We start from the raw sequence: 14,011 nt of genomic DNA on the forward strand, positions 1-14,011 counted from the left end.
TCCCCAGGACCAGCGCACCGGCAGCAAAGTACCCCACCTATATTACCATTGATATTGAGTGCGTGTCTCATCCTCTATCTATGAAACAGTTACAGCACTGCTAGATAAATGTCATCTTATCACAAACGAGACCGCATTAAAAGTCATGGTGTAGGGAAACCCCGATCCCACTTTGGTGGAATCCCATGTCCATGCGCTATATCCATGTTAACAGTGCCCTCTGGTGGTACAGGAGACCACCTCGCACGTCACAGCCCTTATCTACCTGCATACAGCAAGTACAGTAGATAAGAAGGTACTGACCTAATAACACCCCATACTGATATTTTAGGGTCCAGCAAACCTCACTTAACTGTTTAACTTACGCACCCCCCCCAAGCAAACATGGCAGCCCTGTCGAAGGAGCATGTCATGGCATGTTATAGCCGCAAATAATGTAAATTATGGCAAGTACAAAAGTGACAAAAACCCTCCACCGTCCAGCAATGATAAAGAACACTTATAACCAAGTTCACGTGTCTGAGACAGGTCCACAAACCTGCCTTACCACATAGTGTAATTGCACAGCATACCTGTAAATAATGCTATACTGTACACAAATACATTACAGGCAGATCATAAACTGGACAATGCTGGAACAGGTCAAAGGTTATTTTACTGCTGGACAGCATTTTCAGTTCCAGTTTAGAATGAAATCTTTAATCTGTGCATTTACTTTACTCTGACAGAAAAGAATACCCAACACCTGGCAGACTCGATCAGTTTGGAATACTGTGGTCCTTTTGCCTACAGACGCTTGGTTGAAATTCATTGCCTTGCTTAACCTGAGCATGATGGTACCCAATAATTGGCAAGCGCTGCCAGTGTCTGTTCTGCAATGCCATTTCTCCATTGCATGTACATTTTTATTTATATAGCAGCACTTTACAAATTAGACTATAGAAGACAGGGAATTATAATACAATAAAGTGCCGCAAACATTCACAATGATAGATTATAAAGTCTTCAGGTCCGAAATTCTAAGGCCCAAGTTCACTAAAGGGTGCTAAATGAATGGGTGTGAAGATGTGCTAAAATTTGTCACCCTTCAGTAAATATGGACCTAATTGGGCTGCTGGGAAATTTACAGATAACGTACGAATAAGTGCAGTAGATGCCAGTGCTTCACCTTGATGGTGGATAAGTGCCTCTCTGGCTGTGAGAGCAGTTGTCAGGAATCCAGGCTACTGAAACGTTTCATTCAGGTGGTGTGTTTTTAGGTTTGACTTGAAGGTGGGGACAGAAGATGTTTGGTGTATAACGATTACGCTGGAGTTATACAGGTGATGAGGGGCATTGAGGTAGAATGGTTTTAGGTGAGAGTAGAGATTAAAGAAGCAGAAAGGAGACAGCCCTGTGTAGAGAGTAGGAGAACAGCAGGCGTATAGAGATAAACCAATACCGAGATTTAGAAAAGGAGCGTAGAGCCTTGTTGGTGTGAAGGAAAAAACTTTGTAAGAGAGAAATAGGCACTCAGTAGTAACACATCAGTATCGAAAGTTACTAGTAGGTAAACCAAAGTTAAGCAAGTTGTAAAGGAATAGACAATATTAATAACCTCTTTGCTGCCACACATGGCTTTCCAATGTCTTGCTGGCCCCTGCAGCAGGAAAAGGGTTAAAGATTCCAAATAAATAATATATAGATGAAAAGATGCTGTAAAATGATATTTTTTAAAAGGGGTACAAAAATATCAATTTGCAAAGCTGCAAATTAAGGGACTTTTAATTAGGACTATGATTTTGGTTCAAGGCCAACGCTACGTAGTCTTGACAAACTCCTTTACCCAACTCTGGATTGCAATCTTTTCAGGCAACGTTTAAACGTGTCTGAAATACGTTGCCTTTTCGGATCAAAAATCCAGAACCAAGTTTTTTTTTAAGTGAGAAAACCAGACAAGCAAAAAATTCAAAAAAAATTGACTTTTCATTTATTATATTAAAACAATACAATTTCTCTTATATTAAACAATAGACACACAACGGATTAATATTCTATATATTTTTTCCCTTCCTCTGCCCTAACAGCTATGTTTGTTGTTGTCTTCTGATACTGTAGGATACATGTGGATAAGAGGAGAGGAAACAGGGAAGGTTTGATAGATTCTTGGCGTATTATACTGCAAGACCGGGACAAATATACATACAGAAGACACTCTGAGCTGCATATCCCGCAGACTTCAAAGTGCTGTGATGCAGCGTAGCTCCCAAAAAGAAATCTAAATTAGGGGTGGGCAAGTTCAGTCCTCAAGGGCCCCCCAACAGGTCAGGTTTTAAGGATACCCCTGCTCCAGCATAGATGGCTCCACCTGTGCTGAAGCAGGAATATCCTAAAACCCTAACCTGTTGGTGTCCCTTGAGGCCTGGACTTGCTCACCCCGTATCTAGAGTCAAGTTTCATTTGATGGACTGAGAGGTGAGGTTAATTCCAGCTAAGATCAGGATATTAGAGGGAACCCGTCCCCTTTTACCAGACAAAAAAAAAAAAAAAATACTAAATGTCACTGGATTTTTTAAGCAGCCTTAAAATGCCAACTTAGTGGCCCATGGAAACAATAAGTAATTCCATTTTTTTTTAAGCGGGTACACTTATTCTCTGTCCTGCACCCACCACCACTTTCCTAAAGAGGAAAGGCACCGACATTGCCACCAAAAAAAACAAAAGAAAAACAGGTTCTTCAACGGCTTCGCGACAAAAATAAGCTAAAAGTTTGCTCGCCGACGCAAGCGCGGTTAAAATTTAGGTTTCACAGATTTGCCCAGTTTCACCCCTTTCGCCACCAAAAGCGGCCGGCAATGCAGGTTATGATGTTGCAGTCCCCTCTAGCAGCTATGGGGTTACAAAAATAAAAATAAATACATTTTTTTTATCAAGCTTTTTTTTTTTTTTTTTTAAAGTGGATTCACATCTCTTTAAATGCATTTAAAGACTTGAGATATTTAGGTCCGTGCACTAAGGCAGTTTGGGAGCAAAATAAAGTCATTTCCCCCCTTTTGCGTCAACGCATCGAGGGATTTTGCTCCATATTTTTGTGCTCGGATTTCGGAAAATAGGAACAGGTGGTGCTCACCACCCACTCCCTCCCCCCACCCCCCTGGTGACAAAGTAGAAACTCTGCCCTCATTAATATGCCCCGGAAACAGTCTTCCCCGGGCTGGAGAAGGTTGTTGCCCAACTTATCTAGAGCTGGCATCTTCTCCAACACTGGGAAGCACCTTCACAGAATGATAAATACAGGAACACTTTTCTCTACCCATTTTTGGATGTAAAAAAAACTCAGCCGCCCAAACCCCCCATTGCTTACGATTAGCGTCAGAAATAAAAAAGGTGATCTACATTCCTACATACATCTACATGTTTGATACAAGCAGAAAATTCAAATATACATACTACCCCCCCCCCCCCCTCCTTTCGGCTATTATTTTTTTTTAAGGCTGCTTCTATTTTTTTGTTTCCTGCACCTAATAAACCCGTTTAGTTACGTTTCCCGATGTTATCGTAATATGGGAAGGAAAAGAGGGCAGACTGCTGGATTTTTACCCTGCGAAGAAAAAAAAAATAATAATAATAAAACCACAGAGAAAACATCAGCGAGGGTGTGACTTCTCAAACCGTGTGACTTCTAAGAGCAGCTTTAGTGAGAAACATCTCCAAAACCACAATAACATCAGCCGGAGCGGGGTGGCACTAGGGGTGGTACCACTACTTTTTAATCAAACCTGCAGCACTGCTTTTATTCATTTAACCCGTGTTGCCAGAGGGGCCAGCACCGCAGAGCTGCAAGTTCAGGGGGGGGCTTCGAATTGGGACTGGGGTTTGGGTTCAAGGCCAGTTCCACTGAGTCTTGCTTAAGTCGTCGTGGCTCGGTACCAAATGCTGAATTGCACGCTTTTCAGGGAAGGGCTACGGGTGTCGGAAATGGGTTACTGTTTGGGAACAAAAATCCAGAACCACCACGAGAGAGACGAGCAAAAATGCCAACTAGCGTTGGGCTCCTCGGTTTCTAAAGGCGCGGTCCCATCTGCTTTATTTAAAAATGCAATGTATTGATGCTTTCCGCTGGGATTCACACCTCAACTTGAATGCAATAGCACTTGTAAACGTGGAAGGCTACTGAGCACTTTTAGAATAGCTGCCCTTTGATAAGAAAGAAGCCAGTGTGATTAAAAGCTTATTTTCTGAATTGGGAAGAATATTGCAGTGGGGGCAGCACCTTTAAAAAAAAAGTTTTGTAAAACAGAGACCACATTACTGCTCCTTATGCAAGTTCCCAAGAGACAGACCTCTCTCCCTCCAGCCTCGCTTTAATGAGTGGTGAAGGCTGATGACCTCAAATGCTTAATTGGCGAATGTTTGGACCAGATCTTTTGCAGAAGTGGAGGGGGGAGGGGGGGAAAACCCCTCCGATATAAAAAAACATAAAAATAAAACATGATCATTGGAAGCCATTTTCCCCGAAGGAAATCTGCGCAAAAACAATTCCGTCAAGAATTCCCATTGGGTAGTTTCAAGGTGCCACTGTCCCCCCCCCCCACGTGATTGGCTAATACTTTAGAACGAAAGACAATTAAGTTTAAGATGATGTAAATGTCCCCTTCCCCCTTTTCCTCCGTTCTGACCCTCGGAGAGGATGTAGCTTGTAGCTGGTCGTGCTGTCCCGCGGGCACAGGAGGGAGAGAGACGGAGGCTGCGGGTCTCAGGAACTGGGCATCTCTGCTCTGCTGAGTGCGATCGCTAGCTCCAGGTCCTCCTGCTCCTGTCGTTTTAAGCGGTCTAGTCTCTCCTTCTCGGCTCTCTGGCTCTCACGTTTGGCCCACGCTAGCTGCTGCTCCTCGTTCCCAAACTGCGAGACAGAAAAATTGAGCCGGGATCAGTAATGTCGTCCTATAAAAAAAAAAAAAGTGCAGATTGACCCACTCATTTTCTGTTTACAAATTGCATTTCGGCCTTATTTTTCCCCCTGTCCATTCTTGAGGGGAGGCTAAAAATTACCCTCCTGGATTCCCTTACGACCAAATCGATCTTTTTATTTTTGACAGCGATTATTGGTGCGGTCATTAGTCAAGCAGCTAAATGTGCAGTGCAAGTAGCTGATAAGAAAAACTTCACCTGTTGAAAATAAGAATGTAATGTAAATATCACGAGTGTGAAATTGCATCTTTCAATGGGCGCTAATTCTATTGATAAAATAGTTTTTTAAAGTTTTCGTCGTCAGCTGCTGTTTAGTCCTGCAACGATTGGGTTGCAGGGCCCTCTGGCAGAGAAAGTGTTAAAGGAAATGTGAAAGTATGTTTATCTGAACATAAATACAGTGGTTTTGCGGGCTGGGTGCTGTATATCACCTGTTTATTTCCTCCTGCCTTAAATTTTCCAAAAGCCTGTTTAGGGGTACAAGTTAAGAAGCCCCGAATCGCCTTCCTCTGACAGAAAGGGGGAGAGGAAACACATAGCCAAGGAGGAAGCAGCTGGAAACATGTGGTGTAATGGATAAGGAGCGCTTTACAGCCTGAGATTTGTGTTTAACCACTTCCCTGCCTGAGTGGCCCACAATACACTATTGCTCCCTATATAACTCTTATTGCTTCCTATAACTCCTCCTATTGCCCCATATAACCGCTCCCTATAACTCCTCCTATTGCCCCATATAACCTCCCTATAACTCCTCCTATTGCCCCATATAACCCTCCCTATAACTCCTATTGCTCCATATAACCTCTCCCTATAACTCCTCCTATTGCCCCATATAGCCGCTCCCTATAACTCCTCCTATTGCCCCATATAACCTCTCCCTATAACTCCTCCTATTACTACATATAACCGCTCCCTATAACTCCTCCTATTGCCCCATATAACGCTCCCTATAACTCCTCCTATTGCCCCATATAACCGCTCCCTATAACTCCTATTGCCCCATATAACCGCTCCCTATAACTCTTCCTATTGCCCCATATAACCGCTCCCTATAACTCCTCCTATTGCCCCATATAACCTCTCCCTATAACTCCTCCTATTGCCCCATATAACCGCTCCCTATAACTCTTCCTATTGCCCCATATAACCGCTCCCTATAACTCCTCCTATTGCCCCATATAACCTCTCCCTATAACTCCTCCTATTGCCCCATATAACGCTCCCTAGAATGCCTGCTATTGTCCCATATATCCGCTTTCTATAATGCCTTCTATTGCTTCCATATAACAGATTCTGCCAATTGTGGTTTATTTTCTCAACGCCAGAAAAAGGTGCATCAACTCTTCATCAAATTCGAACGCAAAATAAATTCCTTCCTTACCTTCCACCTGTCCTGCTGGGCTGATTAGTATGAAAGAAGCTGAAAGGCTCAGTTAAGATACAAAACGTGGACTGAGAAATATTTGGGGTTCAATAAAGCATGTCAGAGGGGGCCCACCTAAATGGCCCGTTTTGCTAAGCTGCTGTGAAACCTTTCACTGTACACTCCTCTGCTGGGAGGCTGCTCCATGCATCTGCTCCTCCTTTAGCACAGAAGCATCTTACATTTCCAGCTTCTGTGCATGAACTCGTCTTGGTATTACTGCTCTGCTGATTCTGTCAGCCGGCAAATTATAAACTCGCATTTGTAAATTGGAATTGAAATTTGTGGGTTCAGAGCAAATATCCTACAATATGACTACAAATCACATAAAGAAAAAAAATGGAAAATAATAATAAATCTGTGGGACACGTTAAAGTTTGCAATGAAGAGGTCAAAACATAAACCATAAAATATTAAAATGAAGTCAGAACACAATCTGATGGTTCAAGTTGTGCTGATCCTACTTCTTGCTCCTCCAGAGTTATTTTCTGCATCGTTGGAAACTTCACAGCATCAGTCAGACGTGGGAGTTCCAGGCAAAAGCCATTGCGAGAAATATATCAATATCACACAGCGCTGCAGAATTACACGCATCCCATTAAAACATGCGCGTCATGTAACTCCTATTGTCAATCGTCAAATCATAAGCTGAAGCCCGCAGGGGAACGACAGGTGCAAAGTACACGGAAACATCGATGCTGAGATGAAAACTGTTCTACCTGACAATACCCAGCAGCAGAGACTACAGAAGAGTTGCTATGTTAATATGTGGGGGATATTAGAGGACACTGGCCTGTACTTATAGCTGCATTTAGCTAGCGCGCGCGCGCGCACACACACACACACACACACACACGCGCAACATTTAGAAATACAAACTTTCACAACTGTTTACAGATACAAGATATTATCTATTCTACAAGGCTCTCTTGCTTTCTGCTTTTAGAACTTATATGCAGCACAAACCTTTTCCAACCATAACTACCAAGCATTTTAAAGCAGCAGTGTGTGATGACCGCCAATTGGTTTTGCATCTTGGTTTTACGTACTTTAAGCAGACTCTTCTTGCTTTTTCCAATGCTGTTTTTGTGTGTAAAATCTGAGGATCCGCACAGGAGATCGAAGAGTTTAAAATATTAGATGTCCAGGTGGTTAAAATTGAACTTTTACAAGAGCCAAGCACCGTCTAAAAGGTTACCATGGTAATCATAGAAGCCTAATGAGGATTTTAACATGCTCGGGCTGAGGTGGGGCCCAAGATACGAACATAGGAGTAAAACACAGAGTCTCCAGGGGGGATTGCTGCTTTAAAAAGGGCTGTGTATATATTTATATTAGGGGTGGCCAACTCCAGTCCTCAAGACCACCCCAACAGATCAGGTTTTCAGCATATCCCTGCTTCAGCACAGGTGGCTCAATTTTTGACTGAGCCACCTGTGCTGAAGCAGGGATATCCTGAAAACTTGACCTGTCAGGGGGGTCTTGAGAACTGGAGTCGAGCGCCACTGATTTATACCACTGGTAGTAGCCGACAGGTTTATCCCTCCAACCTCTTATCAGCAGAATTAGGCTCAGCAAAAATGACATGTCCCTGTCCCACCCCAAACGGCAAGTACAACTCTCTAGGCAAGAAGCCTGGGATTTCCACGCAGTATCGAAGCCGTGCAACATAATTGAATGCTTTTTATTGCACTAAATAGGCAAAGGGGAAACCAAAGGATTAGAAAAGGAAGCCAGCCTCTCTCAATCAAAGAAATAATGTAGGGAAAAAAAACATAAAAAGCCAAAGAGTGAGAAAGCAGCAAAGACCGAGACGGAATAAACGAGGGGAGGGAAGCGCTAGAGATGGTTTCTTCATTTATTGAGAAAACACAGAGATTCTTTCTGTATACATAAATAGAAATACAACATAACATTAAAGACAGTGCATGGAACATTAAAGCCGGGAGTTTTTAAGATGGAGATTTGAAAGCAGGTTGCATATCCCTATTAACCTCTTTGCTGCTAGAGCGTCCAGCCACTCTGACCCCTCTAACAGCAAAGGGGATAACACAGCAATCCCCCCCCCCCCCCCCCCCAACTGCGCAATTGAATAAAAGGTCAGCGAGAAAAACGGGGAAATAATTTTAACAGCTAAAATACAAAATCCTTTTCCTTTTGGGAGGTAGAGAGGATTGCTGCTTAAAGGAGGTATCCTGAAACTGTTACAAAAATTATACATATACTGTATACACATTAGCAATGACAGATTAAAATGATTGAAATATCCTTCATATCCTCTGGTTGCAAAGGGATTAAAAAGTCAGGAGGTAGCCAAACTGGATTGGTAAATGTCACTTTTCACACACTGTGTTGAGAGGCTGCAGCATGTAGACCAGGAGTGGCCATCTCCGGTTCTCAATGGCCACCAACAGGCCAGGTTGCTTCAGCACAGGTGGCTCAATGACTGAGCCACTGATTGAGCCACATGTGCTGAGGCAGGGCTATCCTTACAACCTGTCCTGTTGGTGACCCTTGAGGACTGGAGTTGGCCACTCCTGATGTAGAGATTCAATGTATAGATAGTGAATAAGAGAATAGGCTCTCTAGCACACTTCTGCTCCCTACCCAACAGAGGGCCCTGTCTGTACTAAGGAGCCAGCTCAGCCCGGGTTACAAAAGTATGATACACCAAAAGCAAAGTCTTGGATGGCACACTTCTGCAATCATTAAGTTAAACAATACACAGTTAATACTCAAATAGGCATGCCCCAGGTGCTGGGAGTGTGCTGTATATATCATGTAGTGATCTTGTAATCCACAGAAGCACCCGGCATCGCTCCTTTAAACTTTTAATACCAATCATTATATATTGCATACACGGCAGTAGGAATTGCCAGGAACAGCCCCTGTAGACCTCTGTAACGGGTTCAAACGTTGGCCGTTTCTGGCTAAATGCAATAAAGACTGGTTTGATCTCAGAAGTTTAAAGGAGCGATACCTGGTGTGTGTATGGATTGTATAGGTATAGAGCCAACAACCCATTTAAGGAACACTTTCACCAATTTGGAATTATATAGGTGTGAGATGCAACACATAATTGCAGACTATTGGGTTACAATTTAAGAAAAGGTGAAGTCTGCCCCTTAACCCCTTCACTGCTTAAGGGGGTAGTAATGCTTAAGTGGAGAGCAAGAGCCACGGAAGCACAGGAGTGTGTTGTGGCAGGGGGGGGAATGACTCTTTATATGGGTTAGTGGGGAAATTCAACTTACAGAGCTGAAGTTTGCAAACCCGGAGGAGGTGCCCTTAGAGTGTTTTCCTGGCTGCGAGGTGGCGAAAGGGTCTTTGCCGCTGAAGGGATCAGTGAAGCCCTTTTTGTTCTGGAAGGGGTCGCTGGCTTCCGTTCCGAATGGCTGGAAGGGATCGTGGGGCTTCGGGAAGTGCGTTGACGCCAGCTGGATGACTGGGGTGCTCTTACCTGGAGAGAAAGAGGCGGAACTGATGCATTGTTTAATTTAACCCCTTTGCTTCGGCTTCATACAGAAAGCTCTCAGCCACATTACTGCTTACCTACAGTCTTTAAACCTGTCTGGTGCACAGATGTCCTCGGTATCAGGACATTCTGCGCCCAGGGTCCTATTGTTATTGTTTATCTGTAAAGCGCCAACATATACCGCAGTGCGGTACAATGGGGGTTCAGAGTTATGTATTTTATAGAAACAGAATGACATACAAACAAGGGCAAACAGACAGAAATTAATGAGGGCCCTGATAGTGAGAGGTTACAATTTAGAGGGAATAATGGGCAATGTTGGAACAAAAGGTAAAGTGGCTGCTCGTTGTGGGACGGAGTGTGCCTTAGGGTGGAGTATGGTCCAGACAGACAGCTGATCCCATAAAGGTTTGGGAGTGTGGATGTTGGTAGGTGTTAGGGTGGAGTTTGATCTAGCCGCACAGCTGCTGCCAATAGGGTTGGAGGGGGGCTGGTGGATGTTACGGGTGTGCTAGATAGGTTTCCTTGAAAAGTGGAATTTCCCGGGAGTTTTTAGAATTTCCTGGGAGCCTGAAAGCTGGTGGAGAGTCTGATGGTGCATGGTAGAGAATTCCAGAGAGGGGGCAGCACGGAAGAAGTCTTGCAGGCTGGTGTGAGGCGGTAATAAGGCAGGAGGAAAGACTGATGTCATGGGCAGATCTTGGGGGAGCGATTAGGAATATATTTGGGGATGAGGGCTGATGTAAGGGGGGGGGGCAGCATTGCTGAGAGCTTTAGATGTCAGAACTAGAGTTTTAAATTTGATTCCAGAGGCTATGGGAAGCCAGTGTAGGGATATGTGCAGTGGAGCGGTTGAAGTGGAGCAGTGAGTGAGGTAGATGAGTTTCGCAGCAGCATTTTGGATGGATTGAAGCTGGGACAGGCGGACAAGGGAAATGCCAACTAGGAGACGGTTGCAGTAAAGGCGGGATACGACGAGTGATTTAGGATTTTAGTTGTGTCATGAGATAGAAAAGGGCGTATCTTGGCAAGATTTCGGAGGTGAAGACGGCAGGACTTAGGGAGTGAATATGAGGAATGAATGAGAGGGCAGAGCCAAAGATAACCCCTAGGCCGGGGTTGGGGTGTTGATGAGATTGTAGTATTATTGATAGTGAGGAACTGTTTGGGTGTAGGCCTGGTAGTGGAAGGGGGGAAAGAATATAAATTCTGTTTTGGACATGATAATGGTGGTACATTCAGGAGGAGATTCACGAGAGTTAAGTGACACGGGACGATAGAGGGGGAAAGGTCAGGGGACGAGAGGTAGATTTGGGTGTCATCGGCATAAAGATGATACTGAAAGCCAAAAGATTGCATTAGTTCACCAAGACAAGGAGGTGTAGAGTAAGAATAGCAGAGGGCCACGGACATAGCCTTGTGGGACCCCAACAGAAAGAGGGAGTGAAGAGGAGACACGAGAAAGGGGAAAAACACTGAAAGAGAGGTTGGCTAGGTAGGACGAGAATAAGGAAAGGGCAGCGTCACGGAGGCCAATGGAATGAAGAGTGTGCATGAGAAGGAGGTGATCAACCGTGTCAAAGGCAGCAGAGAGATCCAGGAGAATTAGTAAGGAGAAGGAACCCTTGTACTTCGCTGTGAGTAGGTCATTGGCCACTTTTGTTAGTGATGTCTCGGTGGAGTGTAGAAAAACAGAAAACAGATTGCAAAGAGTCAAGTAGGGAGTTGGAGGAGAGAAAGGGAGTCAAGTGGTTGTATACAGCCGCTCAAGTAGCTTGGAGGCAAAGGGGAGAAGAGAGATAGGGAAGTAGTTAGACAGGGAGGTTGGGTCAAACGAGGATTTCTTTAGAATGGGCAGGATAAGTACATGTTTAAAGGAAGATGGGAATGAGTTGCAGATATAAGAGGTTAAAAAGGGTAGTTAGAGAAGGGCTTAGTACGCCAGAGAGAGAGCAGAGGAGATGTGAGGGAATAGGATCAAGGGGCATCCTATGGGGTGAGATGGAGTATGGAGACCTCATCCTCCGGTCACAGGGTAAAATGAGTTGAGGGTGGAAATAGGTGTCCGAAGGGAGGTGGGTGGTGTTTGTGGAGCTTTACATGGAGATGTCATGACTGATGGACCCAATCTGATCTGTGAAGTTGGATGACGAGGTCTTGGGCTGTGAGGGAAGAATAGTGTGCAGGTGCAGTTCGGCAGAGAAGGGAATTAAAGGTGGCGCATAAGCATTGAGTGTCAGAGGAGAGTTTGTATACGTGAAGAAAAGTAAGTTTGCTTGGCAAGGGATAGGGCAGTGTTATATTAGAGTATGAATTTATAGTGGAGGAAAATCGGCTTTAGGAGCGTGATTTCCTCCAGTAACATTCAACAGTGTGAGCACTTTTGAAGGTAGCGGGTCAAGTTTGTGTGCCATTGTTGTGGCTAAAATTGTCACGGCAACGTGTAGGGCAGGAGCTGTCTTGTCTAGGTTACTAGGTCTGGTGGCCATGAAAGGGTAGAGATTGAATGAAGGGGAGGTTGTGAAGTTCACTTGGGTAACTATTACACAGCGCTAACACTACTCAATACCTCCCCCCTCACCCATCGTTCTTAGAAAGAACAGAGCCCCCACCACATGAACCTCATCGCCCTCCCCCCCCCCGAAAAAAGTCTACTAAATATCTTATGACTAATCTGCTTCTGTTGTACGATTGCATCGCCCTTAAAGTCAGTGGTGTTAAGTATTTTCTTCCGTGCTCAACATGAATATCTATCGCTTTTCTCTGAAATTCTACTCTCCTCTGATAATTACTGCGCTTCCCCTTTGTCTCTTGGCTGATCAATTGCAGCAGAATTAGTTTACATAAATCAGAATGGGCATAAACAATTTGCATTAAAAATTGTGTATATAATACCATATACAATATGTATTATAAGCATTAATTATTGCCTATATATCATACTGGAAAAACAGAAATTGTCATGTCTTAATTCCTGAACTGTTTTTACATTCTTTGCCTAATCTCGTGATAAGATCGTTTGGAAATCCTTTGTATACAGGCAAATTATCTTCTTGTGTTACTTTAAACTAATTATGCTGCCATTGTTAGTCAGAGAGATAAAGGGGAAGGACAATAAGGAGCAGATAAGATTAAAATTACACAGGACGTGAAGAAGGGGGATTGCCCAAACTCTGTTTGGCTACTTGGGGGCAATCCCTCCTACGATCAAACTAATTCCAGTGACATGTCTCTCTGCGATAACATCCTGGATGGCCCACCGCCGCCTTAAACTTAACATGGCAAAAACAGAGCTCCTTATACTTCCTCCCAAACCTGGCCCTACTACCTCCATCCACATTACTGTTGGAAGTACTATCATTCACCCAGTAGCCCAAGCACGCTGCCTGGGGCTCACACTCTACTACTCTCTCACATTCTCCTATCGCATTCAAAACATATCTAAAACCGGTGGCTTTTTCCTCCGCAATATTACAAAGATACGCCCTTTCCACTGTTGCTCGACTGCTAAAACTCTGACTCAGGCCCTCATTCTCTCCCGTCTCGATTACTGTAACCTCCTGCTGTCAGGCTTCCTGCCTCTACTACAATCTATCCTAAACGCTGCTGCTAGAATCACTCTACTCTTTCCTAAATCTGTCTCAGCATCTCCCCTGCTGAAATCCCTCTCCTGGCTTCCTATCAAATCCCGCATCTCACACTCAATTCTCCTCACTTTTAAAGCTTTACACTTTTCTGCTCCTCCTTACATCTCAGCCCTAATTTCTCGCTGTGCACCATCCCGACTCTTGCATTCTGCTCAAGGTTGTCTTCCCTGTACCCCCTTTGTATCTAAAGCCCTCTCCTGCCTTAAGCCTTTCTCACTGACTGCCCCACACCTGTGGAATGCCTTTCCCCTCAATACCCGACGAGCTCTCTATCCACGTTACGACATACTTGCTTAAAGAAGCATATGAGTGGCACCGTGGCTAATACTATATACACGATACATAAAGCTTGGCCCCCTGCAGACGCACTTACCAGAATGCCCACCTACTGTCTCTGTACGTTCTTCCTACCTACCAATTAGATTGTAAGCTCTTTGGGGCAGGGACTCCTCTTCAGAAATGTTACTTTTATGTCTGAAGCGCTTATTCCCATTAATTATTTGTATTATTTGTTAC

At 44.2% G+C, this 14,011-nt stretch overlaps 1 protein-coding gene across 11 annotated transcripts in view; it reads right to left on the reverse strand.

Annotated features, from left to right (window-relative positions):
- Window positions 1-1,946: 1,946 nt before the first annotated feature.
- The window catches only part of EPS15L1 (epidermal growth factor receptor pathway substrate 15 like 1), a 79,918-nt gene continuing 67,853 nt past the window's right edge, over window positions 1,947-14,011 (reverse strand). For 8 of the 11 annotated variants that reach the window (XM_075611192.1, XM_075611189.1, XM_075611188.1 and 5 more), the window contains 2 exons: window positions 9,628-9,833; window positions 1,947-4,882 (listed from right to left, as the gene is read on the reverse strand). In XM_075611192.1, the coding sequence (XP_075467307.1) occupies window positions 4,736-4,882; window positions 9,628-9,833 (353 nt within the window). In that variant the 3' untranslated portion in view covers window positions 1,947-4,735. Of the gene's footprint in view, window positions 4,924-7,851; window positions 9,834-14,011 lie in introns of those variants that run through there. The other 3 variants (XM_075611191.1, XM_075611194.1, XM_075611196.1) reach the window with 3 other exon arrangements.

The sequence above is a fragment of the Ascaphus truei genome, chromosome 8 (assembly GCF_040206685.1).
Source record: "Ascaphus truei isolate aAscTru1 chromosome 8, aAscTru1.hap1, whole genome shotgun sequence".
In the NCBI taxonomy this organism is placed as follows: domain Eukaryota; kingdom Metazoa; phylum Chordata; class Amphibia; order Anura; family Ascaphidae; genus Ascaphus; species Ascaphus truei.